The 23,700-nt window shown below is 48.7% G+C and overlaps 1 protein-coding gene across 4 annotated transcripts in view; it reads right to left on the reverse strand.

The window, feature by feature from the left end:
• Positions 1 to 23,700, reverse strand: part of MYO5B (myosin VB) — a 146,896-nt gene that overhangs the window by 85,051 nt on the left and 38,145 nt on the right. For all 4 annotated transcript variants that reach the window (XM_071425874.1, XM_071425872.1, XM_071425873.1 and 1 more), the window contains exons 5-10: positions 12,841 to 12,997; positions 10,739 to 10,882; positions 9,286 to 9,367; positions 5,218 to 5,325; positions 3,106 to 3,215; positions 1,317 to 1,582 (exon numbers count right to left, since the gene is read on the reverse strand). In XM_071425874.1, coding sequence (XP_071281975.1) covers positions 1,317 to 1,582; positions 3,106 to 3,215; positions 5,218 to 5,325; positions 9,286 to 9,367; positions 10,739 to 10,882; positions 12,841 to 12,997 — 867 coding nt within the window. The remainder of the gene's footprint in view (positions 1 to 1,316; positions 1,583 to 3,105; positions 3,216 to 5,217; positions 5,326 to 9,285; positions 9,368 to 10,738; positions 10,883 to 12,840; positions 12,998 to 23,700) is intronic.

Below are 23,700 nucleotides of genomic sequence, written 5' to 3' on the forward strand. Positions count from 1 at the left end.
TGTGTGGTTATAATCCTTGATAGCAGTGTTCCTGCAAACCTTGCCACATGCCAGCAGCTATGGATGGAGACCAGCAACCAAGGGGGCTGCACTGCTGCTCCAGCACTTTCTGGCATCCTTTCTGCTGCTCTGGTTGTCCAGATGTCAAAACTATCATCCCAAACACCAGTAGCTGTAGAAACTTCATGGGAGGGTTTGTACACAAGACCCAGTTCCAGCAATTGTGTGAGTGTTTTAGCCCTAAAATCACACTGCTTGCTTGTTCTGATCCAGAACTGCTTTGGCAGGATTTCATTCTCAGCTTGAGGTTCTCCTAGAGCTGACAGACCTTCAGAGGACACAGGACTGGGGACTGAGCAAGCACAGTGACTGCCCTGGGTTAGAGACTGGCTCCTGGAGCAGCTGCAACTTGTGCATTCCCCCTTCCCCTCCGAAACAGGAGCAATTCAGCACCTGAATGTGGTCAGGGAGAACAGGAGACCACTGCTGTCCCACTGAGAACCACAGAATCCCAGAAGGGTTTGGGTTGCAAAGGACCTTTTAGGGTCATCCAGTCCCCACATGCAGGGACACCTTCCACTGTCCCAGAAAAAAAAGGGGTGTTGGAAAACTGGAGGGTAAAACCCAAACCCACAAGTTCTCTTTCCTTTTCCACCCCACAACTGACAGAATCCTTTCCTTTCTCCTCCATCTTCTGCTTTTTTGCAGCACTTCAGCTAAACTGACCTCAGACAACTCTCACATCCCTCTTCTACCACCACTCAGGATGACAAACCAGGCAGTAACAGGTACCAGAACAATTTTAAAGCAGCTCACTGCCCCTGAGGGCACAGGCTGCAAGATTTGCAAGAGCTTTTTGCACCTGACATCCCCTCCACAGGTTCCCAAGCCCCTCTGAAAGCTCTCATTGCACCAGGGCCCTGCAGCAGTGGCTTCACAGATGAAGTGAAGAAGTGTCCTCAAACCCCACAGCAAGGTGAGGCAGTCTTTGCCCTCCACAGCAGCACCTTTACCCCAGCTCATCTTTAAGGTTGTTTTAAACAGCACAGGAGACAGGAACTCCAGATGGGAAAGGCATGGGAGGTAAATCCCAGAACCCAGTGCTCACACAGACCATTTTGTGCTGAGGGCTGCACACTCTGAAGGAGGATCAAAACTGCAAACCACACAGTACCTTTTTTTTTTTTTTTTTTTTTGTGCTCCTTTCCATCATTCCCACCACCTGCCCCCAGACAAAGCAGGGTGTGCTTTGCAGGAAGGTGAAGACAAGCTGTAAAGGGGTCACGGGGCAGCCGGGGAGCTGAGGAGGTGCCTACCCGTAGATGTCGAGCACGCCGATGAAGGAGTGCTGCTTCACAGTGGTGTGCAGGGCCTTGTTGATGTGCTGCACGATCCAGTTGAAGAGCTGGGCATAGATGTGCTTGGCCAGGGCGTTCCTGGCGTTCACCACCTGGTGCAGGGACATGCTCTTCACGTAGGTCTCGGCCGTGGTGACGAGCTTGCGGTGGCAGAGCCAGTGCTGCATCTGGCTGTGCTCCACGCCCAGCAGGCTGCAGAAGCTGCTCAGGTGCTCGTCCTCGCTCTGGGAGGGAGGTGGGGGGGGACCAGAAGTAAAGTCAGCAGGTTGGTGACACCCAAAAGAGGCATTTTGACACCCAAGCTCACAGCTCTGCGCAAGGAATGGTGGGGTTTTGTAACTGTCTAGGAAAGCTGTGTCTCTGTGGGGGGACAGGAGTGGGAATGCAGTGACGCCCATCAGATGTGGGAGTCCTCGTGGACAGGGTGGGACAGCTCACACGAAGCTCTGGATGGTGCTACCCGGCCCTGCTCTGGTTATCCTTGAGCTCTCAGCTTTCACAAAAAGCACATTTCCACAGCAAAAAGAATTCTCCACGTCACTCCTCCTCAAGCTGCAGCTACACCCTGCCCCAGAGAAATCCTGATTATGCCTCAGACTAAAGCTTAGGGTATGCCAGGACACCATGCCTTTTACAAAATAGCTCCATCCTGAATAGCAAAGCAATAAATCGTGCATTACCAGAAGGGCTTAGGCTTTGCACAATTAATAAAATGAAATGTGAACTTCATTTTCTTTAGTGCAATGTATTTCCCCCCTCTGAAATTAAGACAAAGCAGTTCTGAGTCTCTATTGTGGTCAGACAGCAGGCTCTGCCTTTTGGAAAACAAGAAAACAATTTCCCCCTCCCCTTTGTAATAATACATATCTATAGGAAGTAAATTGTTTCCAGTTAAGTAAGTGTACTTAGAAACACTGGATGGGGTTGGGGATGCAGAAAAAAAGTGCATTTTATAAGAATTCTAGGATGTTTTATTGCTACAATACCTTTTTGACCAGAGTCAAGGTTGTACCAGAATTGATTTAATACCTTGCAATTATATTTGAAGGTAATTAAACAACATGAGCTTCATTAACAGAACTCAACATCGTTGAAGCAGGCAGCCTTCACATATCCATGTTGCCAAATATCAAGTAAATTACCTCTAGCATCTCACACTGAACACCACATTATCTCTAGGGTAACACTGAAGTGTGTGCAGAACCCTTTTAATACTTTAATTAGGAACAAACGACCCAGCCTGGGATGCAGTGATAATTTACAGGACAGTATTTTCCATATAATTGCTTTACTTTTCCCCACCTCTGAACAAACACAGAAACAGAAAAACTGCCTCTAAGGCATCTTTAGTGTTCCTTATTTTTGCTAATTAACCACGCAGTGCTCCTTTGGCCACGTTACAAGCAGCAGCTCCATGGCTTTGCCTGGAGGAAAGTGGTTGTAAAGCATCACACCTTGTGCTGGTGGTGTCACCATCAGTGTCATAAGTCCCCAAGACCCTGCACTGGGTGCTCTAAGGAAGCAGGAAGAGCTAAGGTGGGTTGGGATGTCAGGAATACGAGCAACTTTTGAACAACCTCGCTTGCAGGCTGGCTAGAGAGGAGGAAAAATGCGTTATTTCCCAGGACAAACAGAGCAACTAGGAACTTGTGATGTGCTTTCAAAAAAAGGCCAAGGAAGCCAGGAGGAAAAGGGCTTTCCTGAGCACACCAAGCTCCCCACATGGGAGCTCCTGAGGGTCACCTACCGATATACTGCAGACCTCCCCGTCTCGTTCCCCTTGGATCTTCAAGTTCCCCAGGTGCAGAATGGCAGCAATTATCCTAAAAATGGTCATCTGGTGAGACTCCTTCACTCCTGCGGGAACAATTGACAGCTGATTGTCACAAAGGAAAATGAAACATGATGTTAAGTTTATTTGAAAGTGCTTGCAGTGTTTGATTTCCTTCCGAGGCAATTGGTTTTCAGAATCATGAGGCTTCTCCCAGCAAATACACCATAAACTCTCAATTTTAACATGGGTGGGTTTAATACACTCAAGCCCAAGGATGCAGTGAACAATCAGGATCAGAGTTACAGGGGCGCTGCAGCCTTCACAGAACAAGGAGTTGCTCATCTGTCATCACAGTCCGCTGACAACTAAAGCACACAAATTACAAATTATGCTTACTGCCAATGTCCCACAAAAAGAAGGGAAAATTAAAGCCCTGCACAACACCCCCACACTGGTGGCACAGCTGGATGCAGCAAATCACCAGCGAGGGGATGGGGAGCTCTGTCTTACCCTCCCCAGTGTCTCCACAAGAGACGCTTGTGGGTCTTTACTGAGAGTGTAAGATGCTATTGTTTTATATATGTTATTTATATATTGCTTTATCTATTTTTCTTTACAGGCATTCCCAGCAGGAGCTTTGCTCAGCAGCAGCCCACACATGGCCTTCTTGCCGTATCTTGCATTTTTTTTAACATCCCAGCTGGGTTTCTGTTTCCCTTTTGTGCTCAAGGCTGGTGTCCTCATTATCCACCCAAGGTCTGAGACATCACCTGCTGGTTTCTGAATTATCCAGAGCCTCCCTTTCTCTCTCTCTCTCTCTCTCGGGACATTTCTGTTATCAGCACAGTGAGAAATGTTTCAAGGTTACTAAAAGGAGCAATGCTCTGCTCTTACTCAGGACTCTTAACTGGAGTTAAGCCTGGCTAGGATTGGGGATTTGCAGACAAATTTGACTTCTTGTTACACACACAAAGGCAAGACTGGAAACTGTAGCAGCAATTTCGCCAGGCCATGAACAGAAGCAGAGCTGGGAAACACTGGAGGAAAATGAGGAAAAGCAGAGAGAGAGGAGCACGTGCAGAACAGAAAATCATCATCAGACTGGCCCCAGAGGAAAGTGCTCTCACAGGGCTTCCCAGGGACCAGCAAGGAGACAGGGGAGCTGCTTGGGGAGCCAGAGAAGGGGACCAAAGAAAGACTACACATGCCAGGGGGATGGGGGAGAGCTCTCTGGGGATTACAGCCCCGTGGGCAAGTTTGGAGCAAGCAGGAATCATATTAATTTGAGTAGGTAACAGAACTCAGAATGGCAGAACTCAAGCTGAACAAGAGGAGGGTAAAGATAAGACCCCAAAGAGAAAGAGATGAGGCCCATCTTAAACACAAAGAGGACAAATTTTGGGGAAACAAGTGCAGCTCTACAGCTTGCAGTGAGTCCCCACACTCACTGCAGGCATAGCAGGTCAGGGGATTTCACAGACAACTCTAAATATCATGAGCTCCCCTCCCAACCTGTGAAATGGAGCCAAGGGGCACTGAGACTGACCAGGATTTATAAACATGGTTTCAGATAAATACAAATACACTGGGCAAGTTTTCCCTTCCAGATTGTTTTTCCTTTAACAGCTCTGCTCCCCTGCTGCCAGCACGGGGGCTGGACACAGCCACAGCTCCTGCAGCTGCGGTGTGCATGTGGGCTCTGCACAGCAGGGATGTACTCAGCTCATTATTTCCAGGAATCAGCTACCCAGCGCAGCGCTGTGATCCAACAAGTGACATCACCCTCCACCACAACACGGACTGAGCTGCACAGTAATAGCTCTTCTCCTGCTCGTAAACAGGGTAAAAAATAGCAAGTCAATACTGCAGCCCTGCTTTGACTTCAGAATTGTTTCTCTTAAATTCTGCATCCCTGTCCATTTCACTGCTGCTCCACAGACAGCTGCTAGAAACACTTCTGCAGCTCCTACTAAAGAGCAAAGTAAAGCCAACTAGGTCAACAGGAACATTATAATTCAGGCAAAACACTGAGAGCAATTGCGAGAAGCTTCTGCCAGGCAGGCTTCAAGCAGAGCGACTCCTTACCAAGCAGGGTGAAGGCATGTCTGGTTTTCTCAAAGTCATCAGCATCGTCCACGCCATCGATGGATGTGTCACCTCCCTGAGAAGTGTAGAAAAAGTCTTCGGCACACGCTAGGAGAGAAGAAAGAGGAGGAAAAGGTGAGCAAGCAGTCCTCCCCACTGTCTCCATTGAGTCAGGAACGGATAATAAATAACAGAGTTTCCAGGTCAGAAGTTAAGAGGCTAGAAACCCCAGGTTTATTGGAGCCCCTTCTTTTATACACTGTTCCAATACAGGGAGACCTGATTGGTCATTTAATCAATACATTTCACATGATTGGCTAATTAAGAAGACACCCTTTGGTAAACGTCTTATGAGAAAAACAACTTGTTGAAAACACCACCTGCAGATAGTTTACAATTCTTTCTCTCCACCTCCCTAAAACTTCCCAGACCAATTCACGGGAAATCTTATCTACCTTTCTCCCCTGACCAATCCATGGGAAAGCTTATTTAGCTTTCTTCCCAGACCAATCCATGGGAAAGCTTATCTAGTTTTCTCTCTCTCTGCCCAGACTGTGGTATCCACACCCCACTGCAGCACTCCCCCGAGTGGGCACTGGATGCTCCCTGTGCCCCATCCCTGAAGGACACCTGTGTCCTGTGAACCCCAGTTTGCTCAGGGGTGGATGAAGCAGAACCTGGGTAAGTGGCTGTAGCTGCTTCCTGCAGTGGTGGAACCTTTTCTGCATGCACAGCAAGTGCAGTCAGGGCAGTACTGTGCTGTATCTGGGATTCTAGTAACAGCTCCATCACATGGGGGAAGACCATTCCGAACACTGAGGTGACTCCTTTCAGTAATTCCTCATCCTGTTTTACACATCCATGACCAACTCAGGTATTTTAACACCTTTTCTACACAAAGCCTTAATCCTTGGGAGCAAAGGGAATGGAGAATGGCTCGCGGTGCCTGCATTACACCACTTGAACATCTGTGCTCTAGCAAAGTTACTCTAGGATGACACCAATTAATCCTGTGGAGGCCGAGAGGCATTTCCAATGCAAACACAACAAGAGATTGCAGGATTTGTGTCCACGTAAGAAAGCTGCTCATGTAATCCCCCTCCTTAAAACAAGGCCCCCCAGAGGCCCAGAGCGGGGAGATGTGTGCCCATGGCTGCTGAGGAGCCCTGGCACTGCCAGAGCTTTTCCCTGCAAGGGCTGGGGGAGCCCAGCCCCTGCAGAGCCTCCCCACCCCACCCAGAATCAGTTCTCAGCCCCAGCCTGAGCCTGTTTTGAACTGAGTAGGAGTCATTAGCCAAAACCCACTCATTAACACACACAAACATATTTCCCAAGCGTGGTGAATAGAGAGAAAAATCCTACTGTGTTCCACACCAGCCTAGTGGTAACCTTTAAAACATTGCAATCTGCATTTTTCTTGACTCAAATTGCCACCAGAAGCTCCCCCTCCCTTCCCAGGCCTCCCACAGGTTTCTGCATTAGCTGTACTTTCAGGCTGGAAAGAAAAACATTTGATTCCTTTTGGCAGACAAAGCCCTGCAACCCTGAGATCTCAGTAATTCCACTCATTGCCGGTGCATCAGGAACAAGGGGCAGAAAATGCTGATTGGGGTCAGGCAGACAATGTCCCTCCTGGTCCCCCAGCACAAGAGGAGCCCACCCAGCCCATGGTGGAGCACATCACACTCACAGCCTGGTGCTGCTGCTGGCGGCTGATGGGACCAGGACCTTACCTTTCAATTTTCAACATTCACACTGGGATCTGCTCCTGCCTCAAGTCATCCCTGGTATAACTGACTCCAATCTCTATATTTCAAGATCTCTGTAATTATTTTAACCACACAAACCCTTTGATTCACTGCAAACAAATAAAACACATTTCTGCCTTGCACCACTGCCCAAGCATCATTTAGCCAGACACTGCACTTCAAAAGGCACTTGCATTGCACATCACCATTTAAAGCCAAATATTTACTTTCTAGTTTAAAATTAAGCCCTTTCAGATCACTCTGACTGAAGCCAACACTGGTTTGCTCTGCTGGACTCCTGTATGTTTAGAGACTCCTTTTGTTTTCCAGCATCTTGCAACATAAAAGGAAGTAATGACAATTCTCTGTTTGTGTAAGACCCAAAGGAGAAGCAATAGCTGCTGGTTTTCAGATGGAAAAATATAGATCCTCCTCCATGAGTAATAAATAAAAAGTGGATTTTCACATCAAGACACCTCTTGTTTTGTGTAAGCCTTGGGAAGACAAGATTGACAGGTAAGTACAGCTCACACAAGGAAATAAATCTGAGTTCTGACTAGTCATCTTCAAGCAGGCCAGTAAATCCAAGGCAAAGCTGGAAATTAAAAACATCACTCAAAAGAAAGGAAAAGAAGTGAATTGTGCACCTCTGCACCCACAGCCCACTGCCCAGCACCAGCAATCCCACAGGCAAGGGCTGAGCCTGTGTCACACCAACAGGAGCGGCTCATGGACCCACATCCCCATCCCCACCGAGCCCATGAGCAGCCCCACATCTGACAGCCCCCAAAACATTTTGGGGAGGCTTTTTCCAGCTATTGCAAGGTGAGAGGGCAGGAAGCACCAAGGGCACACCCCTTCACCTTTGGAAAGAGCTGCTTCTCCAACACCCGCTGGACACCTGGGCATGCTGTGACACAGCAAATGCAAAGTGCCACGGAGAGCAGCTGGAGACTGACAGGCACTGGCACCAAATTTTGATTAGAAAGGACCCAAGAAGTCTTCCTTGCAACTAATGGCCCTGGCACCCACTCCTCCTGCACTGCCAGCTGTTGCCATTACACATTCATCCCTGAGATGCTGAAGCTGAGCCACAGTCACAACTGCACAAGCGTGTCCTGGGTGATGCACCAGGACAGCAAAGGCTCTCAGCCTGCACTCCCGCCAGTCACACAAACACAGACAATGCTTTTAGAGAGCTGTGATGAGTAAGACTGGTATTTCCCCTGATCCACATGTTCCCAAGGAGAGAGCAGTGGTTTCACAGCTGGAGCTCTCACATGTCAACTCATCTCCCAGAAGGAGCTGAAACAGTTTGTGTCTGAATTTTAAGATGCCAGCAAACATCATCGTTACCCAGGGTATGTTTTTAAAAATGAAGCACATAAATATGGCATAAACTCTTGAAAAGGGTCCATGTGATGTGCTCTGTGAGAGCAATGTGCCTACAGTGACCCAAAAGGTCATTAAGACAAGCTCAGAATTACCTAGAAACTGAAATCCCCTCTCTTCATCTGCCACTCCACTGTAGTGTGGATGGCAGCTTCTGCAAGACCCTGTGGTGGGATCAGAACCTGCCTTGCTCCCTGTTCAAAATAGGTTAAAAGCCTGGTTTAAACCTTGCTTTTCTCTCTAAGCAACAGCAAATATTCAAGATTAAAAAATAATTAAAATTCATCCCTGCACCACCTGCTGCGAGTGCAAACCCTCTGAATCAAGTGTTCTACTGAGGCTTTGCTGCAAATCCTGGGGGAAAAACCCAACCCACTCCAGGAGTTAGCCATTAAAAAGAAAGAAACATCATTAATTCAAAGGACACAACCACTCCTGCCAAGACGCTGGCCAGATCAGTCCACACTCACATCTGATTTAAAGCACACACCTTATGCAAGGTTGGTACAATATTAACACATGATCTCCCTGCATCAGCTGGCAAACACCACAGCAATGTAGCTTCACCACTGCTGAAACTACGGCAGTTTCACTGCTGATTTTTACAAAATCATGGAATCACAAAATGGTTTGGGTTGGAAGGGACACCTTCCTCTGTCCCAGGCTGCTCCAAGCCCCACCAACCCAGCCTCAGACTCTCCCAGGGACCTAGGGGCAGCCACAGCTTCTGGGGGCACCCACACTCACCCAAGGTGCCACATCCCTGGAGATGGGCTGAGCAAACTTGTGCTCCACCCAGCAGCAGAGCCCTGCAGTCTCATCCCCCTGCCCTCCTCCCAGGGCACACAGCCTCCCCAGGGACCTGCATTTCTGACCCCACCACCTTCCCCTGCTGCCCAGCAGGGCACAGGGATGTGCCAGCACTTACTGAGTCCAAGGTCTTTGAATTCTGGGAGGCTTGAGGAGGCACAGAGCTGGTAGAAGATGTGGTAGTTGCGCTCGTCCTCTGCCTGTGGGGAAACACTGAGTTACCAGAGGCACAGAGGGGTCACAGCAGTGCTCCCACCCTCACACCGAGCCCTGGGCCCCCCTGGTCCCATCCCCTGCCTCTCACCACCGAGACCTGTCAGTGACACCAACACAAGGACATTTTCCTTGCCACCTGGGAGAAAGGAGGCGCTGAACCTGACCAACACACACTGCCCATCAGGCAAAGAAAGTAAATAACTCTGTATTACCTTCCACATCTTATCCCTCTCTGGATGAATGAAGCAGCAAGCACTGAGTTGCAAACCCACAGTAATATAAAAGAAGGTGGCTTACTCTTCATGGCTCCTCAAAATTGTCGGGTTTTTAAGGTTTTTGTAGTTGGAGCACTCTTTTTTTGTGTAAGGACAAAATTTTTGCAGTCACTTCTGATCTACATCCCAAGCAGAAACTAAGAAAGCCTCTCCTTAGCCTGCACAAGAAACCCAAGGTATGTGCTCTGGCAGACATCAGCCTTCTCAGCCCCTCTCCTGCCCTTCTTCATCTTCAAAACTGAACATTGCTGCCTCCATTTGCCCTCCCTGGCTCCTTATCTAACAAGTCTCCCAGGTACACCTTAGCCCAGGACAAGGTTCATCAGGCTGGAATCTTAAAGAACTCCAAGACTGAGTCCAAAAGACACATCTGGAAGCTGTGTCCACCAAGAAAGCGATAGGAGAAGGGAAAACAGCCTCAGGTTGTGCCAGGGGAGGTTTAGGCTGGCTATCAGGAACAATTTCTCCATGGAAAGGGCTGTCCAGCCCTGGCACAGCGGCCCAGGGCAGTGGTAGAGTCCCCACCCCTGAAGGGGCTTAAAAGCCATGTGGAGGTGACAATTGGGGATGTAATCACAAAGAGGATGGAAAAGGACTTTGTACAAGAGCATGGGGGGCAGGACAAGGAGCAATGGCTTCCCATGGACAGAGAGTGGGTTTAGGTTGGATATTGGGAATTAGGAATTGCTGGCTGGGAGGGTGGGCAGGCCCTGGCCCAGGGTGCCCAGAGCAGCTGGGGCTGCCCCTGGATCCCTGGCAGTGTTCAAGGCCAGGCTGGATGAGGCTTGGAGCAGCCTGGGACAGTGGAAGGTGTCCCTGCACATGGAAGGGGGCGAATGAGGTGATCTTTAAAATCCCTTCCACCCAAACCATTCCATGATGATGATTCTGTGATGGGTGTGGCACTGCTGGGGGGACAGCTGGATTCAGTGGCCTTAGAGGTCACTTCAACCTAAATGATTCTGTGGCTCTATTTATAAAGAGATTTTTTTTTCTTACCCACAGAAAAGACCCAGACTATTGAGTTCCTGGAATTCATCACCCAAAAGAAAAAAAGGACAAAGCCCCACAACTCCTCACCTGAAACACAACCCGAGATTTTTCCAGCAGATATGTCCTCATGTTGGCCCCAATGATGTGGTATCTTTTATCAAAGCCAATCTGAATGTATTTCCCAAAGCGGCTGCTGTTGTCATTCCTTGTTGTTTTAGCATTTCCAATGGCCTGCATAAAACAAACAAAATTAAACACTAAATTTCAATTGCATTTTTGAATTTCTTTAAACACTTTGGTTTGCAATCAGTGTTATACAAACAAGTCACAGCAGGTTTTGAGGGAAACCCCTTCCCAGATGCAGAAGGCAGAGGAGCAATGTGACTTTGGGGAGGACTCTTCACTGAAAAGGGCTTTTATAGGAGAAAAATGCATACAAATAGCAACAAATATTTGTACAGTAATTACACCATCCGCATCCCAAAAGCCTCAACATTTGTGTTCCACCTTACAGGATGCCCCCACCATTGTTCAGGGTCAACACCAGCAGCTTCCCTGGATGGGTCTCCTTCCCCCACAAGCCCATTTACCTCAGGGTTTTTCTGCAAACCAGGCAGTTTTCTTTTATGTTTTTTTCTGCATAGGCAATGTTCTCATCAATTTCCAATGAAGACAGGCAGGTTGCCTGGCCTCAGCATTTAGAAATTACAGCCAGAACTGAACACAGGCAGGAAAATTAGAGCAATAAAATTCTGGGTCATATAGAAGAATAGTGTGCACCATGAATTTTTTTCTTGGATGGTTTTAAGCCCCCCCCCTCCCCGGTATTGCAACTACATTTCACAGAGGCAGGGGAGATGGGTGAGGAAAGGAGTAAACTTTAAGCAGGTTTAAAGGAGTAAACCAGGCTTAACCAGGAGCAAACCTACATAAAACCAGCCAGTTTTCTCCATCAGCCACACGCCTGCTGGCTTTTCTTACTGCTCACCTGCAGCACCACTGGCCTGGACACTGCAGCTCACCCTCATGGGTGTCAGACCACAGGTGCTGCTTGTCAGGCTGTGTCTCACCCCAGATCAGCCACCCCCTCTGTGTCTGTCAGACAATCTGGCACGAGGCACCATGAGGGGAAGCCTCCCTAAAGGCTGAGCCAAGCCTAAGGTTAAGCACAGGACAACCCCACGCTCCACTAAAGCAGCATTGCTGGCTCCTGCCTTGCAAAGAAAGTGACACGAATCTGAAGAGCTTCATGGGCTTTGGAAAAGCCCAGATCAGCTGAAGGTACTTCATGGCTCCAAAACGGGATTTAGGCACTCAGACATTTATTTTCAGCATCTGGCTTCAGTGAAAGGAAAACAAAGCTGATTTTTCCCTTTCTTTTGTATTTATAAGAAGAATTCTTTTCCTTCAGAGCAGGGATTTCCCTGTAATGAGACTCATTCCCCTATCACAGATCATCTGGGTTGGGAAAGCCCTCCCAGACCATCGAGCCCAACTTGTTGGTGCCCACCTTGTCACCAGCCCAGAGCACTCAGTGCCATGTCCAAGCTTTCCTTGGACATTTCCAGGGATGGGCACTCCAACACATCCCCGGGCAGCCCCTTCCAATGCCTGATGACCCTTTCCATGAAGAAATTCCTGCTGATGTCGAGCCTAAACCTCCCATGGCACAGCTTAAGACTATGTCCTTTTGTCCTGTTGCTGTTGCCTAGGGAAAGAGGCTGGTACATGATTGATAGCAACAGAAAACTAACAAAAAATAAAAATTAATTTAAATATCTCAGATTAATCCCTCTTTCTCTACTCCATGTTTGTACAACAAAACAAGGAGATTAGGGCGCACCATGCAGTGACAAAGGAGTTAGAAGATGATAAAACACTGACAATGCCAGCTGTACTGCTTGGGCTCTCCACTCTGGAGCCCCACCAAAGCCCAGCTCCTGGACATGTGCTGGGGATGCTCAAGCTCAGCTTTAAGACCATCAAATGCAGGTGCAATTGGGGTGCATTGGGGTCTAAATTGGGGTCTAAAGGGAGGCTGTTGGTGCCTCTCTGCATTTCAGCCCAGCTCCAGGACACTGTTATGCTGTAAATCAGACCTGTCTCTCAAGCCTCCGGGGATTCTCACTGTCCTTGTGACTGACGGCGAGACAGAGTGATCAGGACAAAGGAAAGGGAGCAGCTTTTACCTCCATGATGGGGCTGGAGGCCAGGACTTTGGTTTCGATGTTGGTCTCGCTGGCGGAGCCCCCGACGGTGGCGAAGAAGCGCATGGCGTATTTGGCAGAGACCGTCTTGCCCGCCCCCGACTCCCCGCTGACAATGATGGACTGGTTCTTCTCATCCCTGGGGGGAGCCAGAGCAGCAGAGTCAATGAAAGATAAGCTCCTCTGAGTTAATCCATTTTCCTGTCGGCTGTTTGCGCCCTCATCCCGTCTCGCCAGTCCCTCGCCCTGTGGCCACCCACGTTACAGATACTGGATTTCTTCTGGACTAGGAAAGGAACAGTGAGTAATACACAGCTGTGACACTTCCCAGAGAACACATGGAGGACACTGGACATCTCCAGAACACCCCAGACACTGGACATCTCCAGGACATCCCCAAAGGCTTGCAGAGGCAGTGGGAACTGAGCCCCTGCATGAAGCACTGCTGCCTCCCTCATCCTGAGTCTCTGGGGAGCCCATTTCTCACACAACACCCAACATCTGCTGCTGGGCATCTGTCTGGAGAACTATTAACAGGCATTGGCTGAGTATCAGCTCCTAGTACTGTATATTTAATTTTCCCTCCCAGCTCCTTCACTCAAGCATTTGAGAACTTCGCTCATTAAAATACAGTCAACTTGTGAAAATTGCTTTTAAAACACAGTTACTCAGAAAGATTCCTCTCCATTCAAAACGCATTAAAAACACTGAAGTTGTAAAATCAAGCATCCTAAAATTCGGACACAGAAGAAGTTACTTGATTCTCTGTGCAATTATATGAATATCAGTATTTTCACACAACTCCCAATATCTGGTTGAAACTTTGACAACCACAACACAAAAGCAAGTCTGACATCAGACTCACACTAGTGACTCATTGCCAAACCCTGTGGCACTGTGAGGTCGCTGGAGTGCAGAGGTGCTTCACCAGATACCTCCAGGGCACGGGACTTTGCACAGAGAAGCTGGGGGTGCACCATCTCATGCAGCTCTTGAGCCTTGCACAGAACACAAGCTCTTCCAAATGCCTTTTTCCACTTGCAAAATTAATCATTCACACAAAAGCTGTTGCAGAAGTCGCCATGAAATAGCCAGTCCTTCCCAGCGTGGTACCCTCCGGACACCTCCCAATAATTAATCTGTTTAACATGCTTGAGCTGCAAGGCAAAGAAAGGGCCAAGGCAGTAAGAGAAGCTCATTTTCAGACCTACATCCCTCCAGGAAAAGCTTTGCTGGCTCCAGGGCCAAGCTCCTCTGCTGCAGTGGGATTCACTCCCCAGGGCATCATCAGCACACAGCAAACCCAGCAACTCTGCAATTTGGCTGCAGACTTTGGGAAGGGCAGAGTTTTCACTGCAGGATTTGCTATAAGCTCCCAAAATACCCGAGCTCTTGGGTAAGCTGTAAGGACATAATTGAGTGTGTTTTTAAGTAAGATCAACTTAAGCTTCCCAGACTCTGCCCTGGCTTCCATGAATCACAGCTGAAAGCAGGCACAGAAAATCCCATACACGAGTACAACAATAAATTTATACCTTGCAGTTCTCTTGACATCAGGAAACATCATCAAAACACATTTCAATTTAAGATACTCAGTTCAAGTTTATACAAGATGAGGACAGAGGCTAAATGATTGCTATACCCCACTTTTGTACTTCCAACAAAGACACACAACCACCATTACTTCCCTCCACTGTCAGGCACAAACATCTCAATTCCTTCAAGGCTCAGGATAATTGGTTTGAGAAAAAAACCTCAGCCAAGTCACATGTAGCATTTTGGTGCAGGCATGACTTTGAGACGCTTTCAGCAGCAGCGGACTGACAAGATAATTTCCAGCTCTCTCCATTTTTCAGACACCAATTCTCAAAGTGTATCTTAATCCATCCCCTAGCCAGCTAGCTCTCCTGGGTACCAACCAAGGGGAAGGCAAGAGGAGCCTCCAAGCACCCCAGCAGCCAGGCAGCAGTGCAGAAACACGGGCTGTGAGTGGGGCACACCCTCCTGAGAGCCAGAGCCAGCATCCCAGAGCCCTGTTCCCGGTGACTCACCCGGGTGGGGACAGCCTGCTCTTGCTAAGTCACGGTGCCATGCCCTCAGCAGGCCTTGGCAAAGCCACTGAGGCTCTGCCACAGCCAGCTGGCAGCATCCAGGCACGGGGCTGCCAACGTGCCAGTCTCACACCTTTGGACTCGCACAGGTGTGCAGCAAATCTCTCCTGGCAGCACGAGCCGGCCAGCAGAGGAAAAGCAGTGCCAGCTCCACAGAGGGGAAGGGAAATTCAGCACCTGCCCCAGAAGGGAGCTGGGTGAGCCCACAGCAGCAGTTCCTGGGACAGCTGATGGCTGTCCTGACTGAACTCTGATTGCAGCTCCCCCATGCTTTGATCATCTTCAAGGAGGTGGGCTGCCAGTCTCTCCTTACAGGGAACAAGTGAAAGGAGGAGAGGAAACAGCCTCAAGCTGTGACAGGGAAGGCTTAGATTGGATATCTGGAATCATTTCTTTATGGAAGGGGCTGCCAAGCCTCAGCACAGGCTGCTGGGAAGTGACAGAGTCCCTCTGCCTGGAAGTGTTCAAACAAGGTGTGGTTGTGGCACTTGGGGACCTGGTTAAGGTGAACATGCTGGTGGTGCTGGCTGACAGCTGGACCTGATCTCAGAGGCCTTTTCCAGCCTTAGTGGATCCACGGTTTCAGTGACTCATGGACTAAGCTCCATCAGTGAAATCCCACACTGGCCATCAGCAGGACCCAACAGACAAAATTCCTGTCAGCTGCCAAGAAAGGGGCAGAGAGAGGCTTTGGCATGGGCTGCAAGGGTGGATGAACAGGCTGTCCTTGGTCAGAGGAAAGGGAGAAGCAGGAGGGAGAGGTCACAACCAAAATCCCTGCAAAAGGAGCTCTGCAAATGCAAAGCTGTCGTGGCTTAGAGCCACACTTGCCTCAAAGTTACTTCAGAATTATTGTTTCCCACCCTGCTCTGCATGACAGGTACGGCCAAAGTGGCACATTTCAGATAACATTTCCCTGGCACTTTTCTCTTGAAGCCATGAGACAAAAGTTCCACCAGTCTGGAAGTGAGTCTTCAGCTAAATGAGGCCAAAATCTCAAAAGATGCATTACCTGGCATCCAGACAGCACTGCTGCAAGGTAGTATTTGATAACCCATTTTTATCTCTTTAAGATTCACAATTCTTGTCACCAATTTTGACCTCTTTCATAACTTCTCTATTACCAGCTTTTGGGGTGGGCCAGGCTGGGAAGGCAGAGACCAACCCACCTAAGAGCCCAGCTAAGGAACAGCCCACAGTTCCCCTGGGCTTCAGATCCCATCACAAAAATGCCTTTAAGTGGCATTCTGAGTGCTTTATGCCTCCCTCTGGCTTGCCTCCTTTAAAACAGACATTTGCCAAAAGACACTAAGCCTAGTGACAAAACTATGGCCAACACAACTTACTGCTACTGCAGCCACTCTGCCAGGTCCCATTTTCCCAGAGTTTCCCAAGAATTTGCCCTAATGGTTGATGTGCTGCAATATGAAATGGGCCAGGTGAGCTCTCCATGGCACAAAAAAAACTTTTGGATTATATCAATAACATAAAATGAAAAGAAAGCTGCTCTTAGCAGGCCACCCAACCTCCTGCATTTACAGTAATATGTCTCTTCTGGGTTTTTTTGGCGGATAGTGCATGTTCAGACATTTATTTTCCAAGTTCAGGAATAAAAGCTTTCAGGAATAAAGGCTGCAGAGCCTTTCCAGTGTACAAGTTAACCAACTGCTGGTGCCAGCAGGGGAAGATGGATGAACCCCACAGAGCAGCTGGCAGCACACAGGATGCTCAGGCAGCAGAAATGGTTAAAGCCAGGCAGGAGGTGTTTGTGTTCAGTGTGGAATAAAAGACACTGAAATGTTTGGCCACCATGCAGGCACAGTGTGTGACACGGCTGCTTAAAATACATTCAATTTTGGCAATGCCAGCACAGGAGAAAATTATTATTGAAAAGAACCTGAGTAAAATGAAGTGTCTGTGGGTGAATACTGCCTCTGCTGCAGCATGGCAGTGCTGCCCCATCTCCTCCTGGGGCTGGGCGGGCTCCTGTTCACCTCAGGGCTGCCACCACAGCTTTTTATGCTGCCACAAAGTACATCAAGGGCTTCTCTCCCTGTGCCTCAAAGCTCACACGATGCTCAGCCTGGAAAACCACACCACGATCTGGGCTACAGCCCCCAGCCATCAGCGAGGCGAACAAAACCACAAGGGAGCAGAAGTCCAGCCAGAACAAGATCCAGAACAGTTTCTTCAATGCAAGAAGCATCAGCAGCTCCAGAGGTGCTTTGGAGGTGGGTAACACATCTTTCTGCAGGTGTTTGCCAGCTTAAGAGCAATGCCCCACAAGACCACGCACAGTTAGAGATGGGTGATGTCTCCAGCCAGCAAAACTAGAAGGGGGTCACTGGTGCTTTTACGTGAAAAACAGCGTGGAATCATAGAAATGCTAGGGTTGGGGAGGACCTTTAAAGGCCATCTAGAAAAGGCCATGAACAGGGACACCTTCCACTACCCCAGGTTGCTCCAAACCCTGAACAAACCCTGAACAAACCCTGAACAAACCCTCAAAACCCTGAACAAACCCAGCTCATCCTCGAACATTTCCAAATATGAGGCAGCCTCAGCTGCTCTGGGCAACCTGTAGAAATTCCTTCTTTATATCTGCTCTAGAAGTCTAACAGATACCATTTTTGAAAGACAACATCTAAAGGTGCTGCCCAAGGCAAACAAAAGTCAGTTGGCTATGAAGAGAAAGAGCACCTCAGATTCCTTTGCTGATTAGCACTGGCTGCTAATTGCCAGCCTTTACATCCAGGGAACATATTTCCCTGTCTGTTTAAGCAGTCAGTCCTTCACCTGCAGCAACACAGAGAACACTTCTGCCCTCAGAGGAGCCCTAAAAGAGCCTGGAAAAGGTGTGGAGAAGCATCCACACCCCAAGCTGCCCAGCTAAACATAGAGGAATCTGCATCAGAGCAGTCAGAGGTGTGGCACTGCTCAGTGTTTCCATGTGGAGCCCACACCACTCTAATATATCCAGAGCAGAACATCCCTGTAAAATCCTCACTTCAGAAAAGGGGATGGTCAAGCCACTGCAATAAAGCAGGGTTTGAATCCAGGGATGACTCTCATCACTGCTCTGCCAGAGACAGAGGAGACAGGGGACACGTCAGTGCAGATATTTACACCCTCAGCCTTCAGCAACACTGCGTGAAAAGAGTATTTGAAGACAAATATACCCAAAATGTTCTTCAGACACATATACCACCAGTCTGAATTTTTCCCAAGTCATCTTTCTGTAAAGCAATAATCCAAACCCATGAGGAGGGACCTGGAACATCTAGGATTTGTTTTCATGGTCACCCCTTCAGAAAATCACCACTGGCACAAGGAGCTTAACTGCACAACTTTATCCTGATCTCTGCAGCGGGAACAAAACCAGTTGCACTAAAAACACAGCTTTTTCAAGAGGGAAAAGGATCTGGAATAAATGAAGGCAGAGCCAGACCCTGTGAATAATTGTCAGGGGTCACTCCAGCTTTAATCCCAGATCTGACACTAATTCTCTGTGTCGTGGAACGAGTCAATAAGTCTCTCCACCATGGAAATCATATTTAACCTACTTCTTTCAGGTTGCTTGGAGGATTAGTGCTCATAAAGCAATCTGAAGATTAAAAATCCTTTAAGTACTGTGGTTTGAATTGAGCCTGACCACAATGAGAACACCCACAAAAGCCCTGATGCATTTCTCCATTGTCAGTCCTGCAAAGGCTAAGAGTGAGCATAGCTACTGCACTGTGTTGCTAGAAATATAAAAAATGCAAAAAATAAAATATAAAAATAAATAAAATAAAAAATTTTAAAAATAAATAAAATTTAAAAAATAAAAAATTTAATTACCACTGGGTTCCACTCCTCAAGTGCTAATGACAGTGATGCAAAACTGAGACAGTACAACTCTGCTTTCAAATGAACAAACAGAAGTTGCACTCTGGAGGTGAAAATCAGAGGGTTGCAGCGCGGTGTCACAGAGAAAAACTTTCTCTAAAGTGGTCTCTGAACCCAAGAGTTGTTCCTATTTCTGTGCAATAACTGGAATTTGGAGCAGCATCACTGATGAGAGTGGCAGCAGCTTCTTTTACTTGTTGGATCTAATTTGGGTTTTTAGAATCCCTGGCATTGTTACTCGGCCAGACAGAAAACCACAACTTAGGGGCAGTTACACTTTTCCCTCAGAGAAACCCAAGAAGATATTTTTCATCCAGTTGAACAAGAATGTTTAAGGACTTGTTTTCTGTTTACATTTCCAAATATCAGCTGCAAATGCACATTTTATGGTGCAGCTGCTGAAACCAGCAGGGCTACAAGGACAGATTTTCACAAGCTGCACATTCATTGGAGTCATTTTTTACTCTGTACCTTCCATAAATGGCATGGATTATCCTATGAAACCTTTTTTTGGTCCTTCTTTTTTATACAGAAAACTATATTTAACATAGATAATTTTCTTTTTGTAGGGATAACTTTTGATACAGAGGCATGTACCCATGGGGGAAAATAACACTGTTTTCACCAAAAATCTACACCCATATTAGAGCTTCAAAATACATTCTGGTCACAAAGAACAAGTTGGATTCCAAAGAGGTGGACTTGATTTGAACTTGATCATCCTGATGGGTCCCTTCCAGCTCAGCATGTTCTATGATTCTGAGATGCACTGGGGGTGATGCAGTCCCTGGTTACCCTGTGCAGCTTTGGAACCCGTCTGCTCACACCCCACTGGCTTTCAGCAAGGAGCCAGACAGAAAATGTGGCCCTCAATGTCTCATTTGCTGGGGAAAAGCCTAAAAGCCTAAAAGCCTAAAAGCAGCATATTGGCCCAGAATGGGCAAGGTTGAGCACATGGGGACCAGGCAAGGTGCAGCATTGACCTCCTCCTGCGCGGCACGCTCCATCAGCTCGGCGGGGCAGGGCTGCTCCCTCTCCTTAATACTCATCCATGCCACATTCCCAAGGCCAGGACCAAACCCCGTGGAGCAGACCACGGCATCTCTGCAGAGGTCAGAGTTCTTCCAGGAGGTGTTCCAGTGCTCCAGGCATTTTCCCCACGGGAGCGCTGGGACTCCCACAGGCCCTGGCCTGTTCATGCCCTTTCTCCCCAAACACTCCACACAGCCGGCTGGAAACGCCCCTCCAACAGCACAGAAAACCCTCACAGCTCTGAATTTCTGTGAAATGCTGAGCTGTGTCCAGTCCGGATGATCTCCTGGCAGGACTGATGCCCTGCACACCCCATCAGGGAGGAACATAAGCTCCATTCCAGTGCTCCAGGCATTTTCCCCACGGGAGCACTGGGACTCCCACAGGCCCCGGCCTGTTCATGCTCCTTCTGCCCAAACACTCCACACAGCCGGCTGCAGACACCCTTCCAACAGCACAGAAAACCCTCACGGCTCTGAGTTTCTGTGAAATGCTGAGCTGTGTCCAGTCTGGATGACCTTCTGGCAGGACTGGTGCTTCACACACCCTGTCGGGGAGGAACACAAGCTCCTCGGCCTCACGGAAACGAGGTCAGCAATTCCTTTGTGTGCTGTTCCCAAGGAGAGCAAAACACGCACCCAGCCAGCTTCCCCAGCTCTCTGGCACCCTGATGCTCTGTTCTGTGCTGGGATCACACCACAAAGCATCCCTGGCTCCAGCCCAGGCCACCTGCAAGCTGCTGGAGTGCTGCACAGGGAGGAGGCCTGGGGCTGCGTCCTCCCAGAAAGCACCACACACAGGAAGGAGCCATGGCATGCTGTGCCAGCAGATCAGCTCTGGAGCACCAGGAGGACAGGTCAGTTGTTATTCCACCCCATGCCAGTCACAGAAAGAACTGACTGACCACCATTCTAAGCTACTGCTGCTTGGAAAACTCCCACACTGCCATCTGACTAATGAATCAATTGGTGAACATTAAGAAAACCCCAGAAAGGGATTTTCAGAAACCACGCTCTGGGTTCCCCATCCCGAGACCTCCAGAAGTTCACTGAGGGTGTGGGGTGGCCAGAAGTGGCTGGGAGGTGGGCAAGGCCAATGACAAGTCTTTGGGCTCTCATGTAATTATGCTGCTCATAAATGCTGTTTTGAATGTTTAATGATACTTGGTGTTGCAGCTGCCTCCCCTCAGAGCTCCAGCAGTTCTGCATCACAGCAGTAGTTACATGTTTGATGTAGGCTATTATCCCTCCTTCCTGGTCAGTGATACTTCACACACGCACTCATTACTTTCAGGCCTTTCTCTACCTTAAGCTTTCCCATGCCAGTTCTGTCCCATTTATGCGTATTTATGATTTTTCTATAGGGAATGTTTCATTTATTATTAAATCTGCTACTGAATAGCACAGTCCTTATTCCAAATTGCCAAAAAGAAAAAAAAAATACATTTTAAAAAAGCTCATTAGTTGGCCACTTCTCAGAGCATCTCTGTCCTCTCCCACAGCAAGTAAGACTAGAGGGTGTCTCCTCCAGTTCTTGGGAAACATTTCCTGGAGTGTCTCCCAATTTTTTTTTTTCTACATATCACCTCAAGAGAAGAACAGCAATCCCTAGGGTCCTACACCAGCACCATCACATTCATGGGATAGCTCTTGCAAAACCTCCTCCCCTCATTCCCATCCACTTTCAGCTCTAAACAGAAGAAAACTCCCTCAGCTTTGCAGCTTCCTGAATTCAAGGCTCTTGAGTTATTTTTCTTCTGGTCCCCTTTTTAGACTAGAGCTTTACTTTTGGAATGATCCCTGCTGCACAGCCCTGGTGAGGTGCAGCACAGCTCAGCCCCCCAGCTCCCTGCAAGCCCCTACCCAGCCTCATTCCCCTGGAGACAAAACCCTTCCCTGCCTTTAATATAACACAGGATTCAGCCTTATTTACTGTGCCAGTCTGATTCCCCTTGCATCTCTGTCGGGGGTTAATCTCTCTTTTTAACTCCTATCTGCTCTCTCTTTGTACAGCTTTAAATCCTCCTGTAAAAGCTTGAAATGTGAAGTGCTATGAAAGGACATCCCCCACTGTGCCCACACCCCTCCCTGAGTCTATTTGCCTGTGTGCAGGGCTGCTGCTGCAATTTCTGCTCTTTTCCAGCTCCAGCATTCCCCCCAGAGCAGGAAAGGGAGCCCTGGTCACCTCAGGCAGCCCCAGTGGCACCTGCCTCTCTGCAGGATGCAGACATTTCCCCTGTGGCTGCAGGGAGCAGAGATTTTGACAGTGCAGTGCAAAGCCTGGGTGCTCTAACTTCCAATAAAAATGGAAAACCACTGCTACACAGAGTTTCCTATCTGCTGTCCAAGTGTTTGGTGGCAGGAGCAGCGTGTGGGCACTGGGGCTGAAGGGAGGAGATACCCTATTTCCATACAATTTACAATTCAGGAATTACACAACAGATGCTGAGCCTGGTTGGAGCTGCAGACACCAGGCAGGGGTTATCTGGTACCCACTGAGCTGCAGTTCAGACAAGATATGCAGAAGTTGAACTCATCCATCAAATCACTCCTGCATTTCTTATTTTATTTCTTCTGCAAGAACTATCAACAAGACTCTGAGCAGATCCTCAAGTAGGGAAGGAGGAAGCTCCAGTCCAGCCAACAGGTCACCAGGACAGCTGCCTTCCCACTGACATTGCAAGGGTCAGGTAAGGCCTGCAGAGCCCTTCTGTGCTCCTGGCAGAACGTCACACTGTTCTGCAGTTTGGAATTAGCAGTTTCATGTGAAACAGACCCAAGATATTTTTTTCCTGGCCTCATAGAACAGCTTTGCAGGGAATGCACCTGTGAAAGCATTGGCCAGATGGAGGCACCAGGGAATAAAGCCCACAGCACTTGACCCAGTCCTTGCACTTCTCAGGAGGCTTTCCCAAGCCCTTTACTACCCGAGACCTCTGGACACTGGCCTCCCTTTGTGTCCATCACCTGGCATGGGCTGCTGCCATGTCACACCATTCAGGGCCCAGGCTGAGGCTCCTTTTCTCCAGGCTCAGCCCCTTCCCAGCTCTCTCAGCCTCTCCTGGGGCTCCAGCCCCTTCCCAGCCCCATTCCCTTCCCTGGACACACTCCAGGCCCCCTCATGTCCTTCTTGCCATGAAAGCTCAGAGCTGTCCCCAGCTTGGCCTCGTCAGTGCTGGCACAGAGCAGTGTGAAACGTGCTGCTCAGGTCAGGCTGACTGCAGCAGAAATGCAGGTTTTCAAGAGGGAATTTTTGCCAGACTCCGGGCTCCTACCCAGAGGGATGACACACAGGGAAATCAGAGCCAGGATGTGGGCACACAAGGCATCTTTTGTTCCTCTGCGAGAAAAGCAAGAATCAGCCAGGCCATCAGCAGCTGTGCTGTCCTTCTGTGTGGAAGGACATGGCACAGCTTCCAGACTGCTCCCAGGAGGGCAAATACCTTCTGTGGCCCCCCAGCCACACTGCACCTCTCCAGGACAGGACCCTGACCAGAGCAGGTGCCTGCACTGCCCTGCAGGCAATCCATGTCCCAAGGCACTCACTGTTCCCAACTCAGGGCCAATAACAATCACTAAATGATCCATCCTTCCACCATCCCAGCACCACTAACCATCAGCACCACTAACAATCACAAAATGATCCATCCTTCCACCATCCCAGCACCACGAACCATCACTAAATGATCCATCCTTCCACCATCCCAGCACCACCAACCATCACTAAATGATCCATCCTTCCACCACCCCAGCAGCACTAATCATCACAACATTATCCATCCTTCCACCATCTCAACACCACTAACCATCAC

Source organism: Agelaius tricolor, unplaced genomic scaffold (genome assembly GCF_023055355.1).
Source record: "Agelaius tricolor isolate 1412-34295 unplaced genomic scaffold, bAgeTri1.0.p SCAF_4, whole genome shotgun sequence".
NCBI lineage: Eukaryota > Metazoa > Chordata > Aves > Passeriformes > Icteridae > Agelaius > Agelaius tricolor.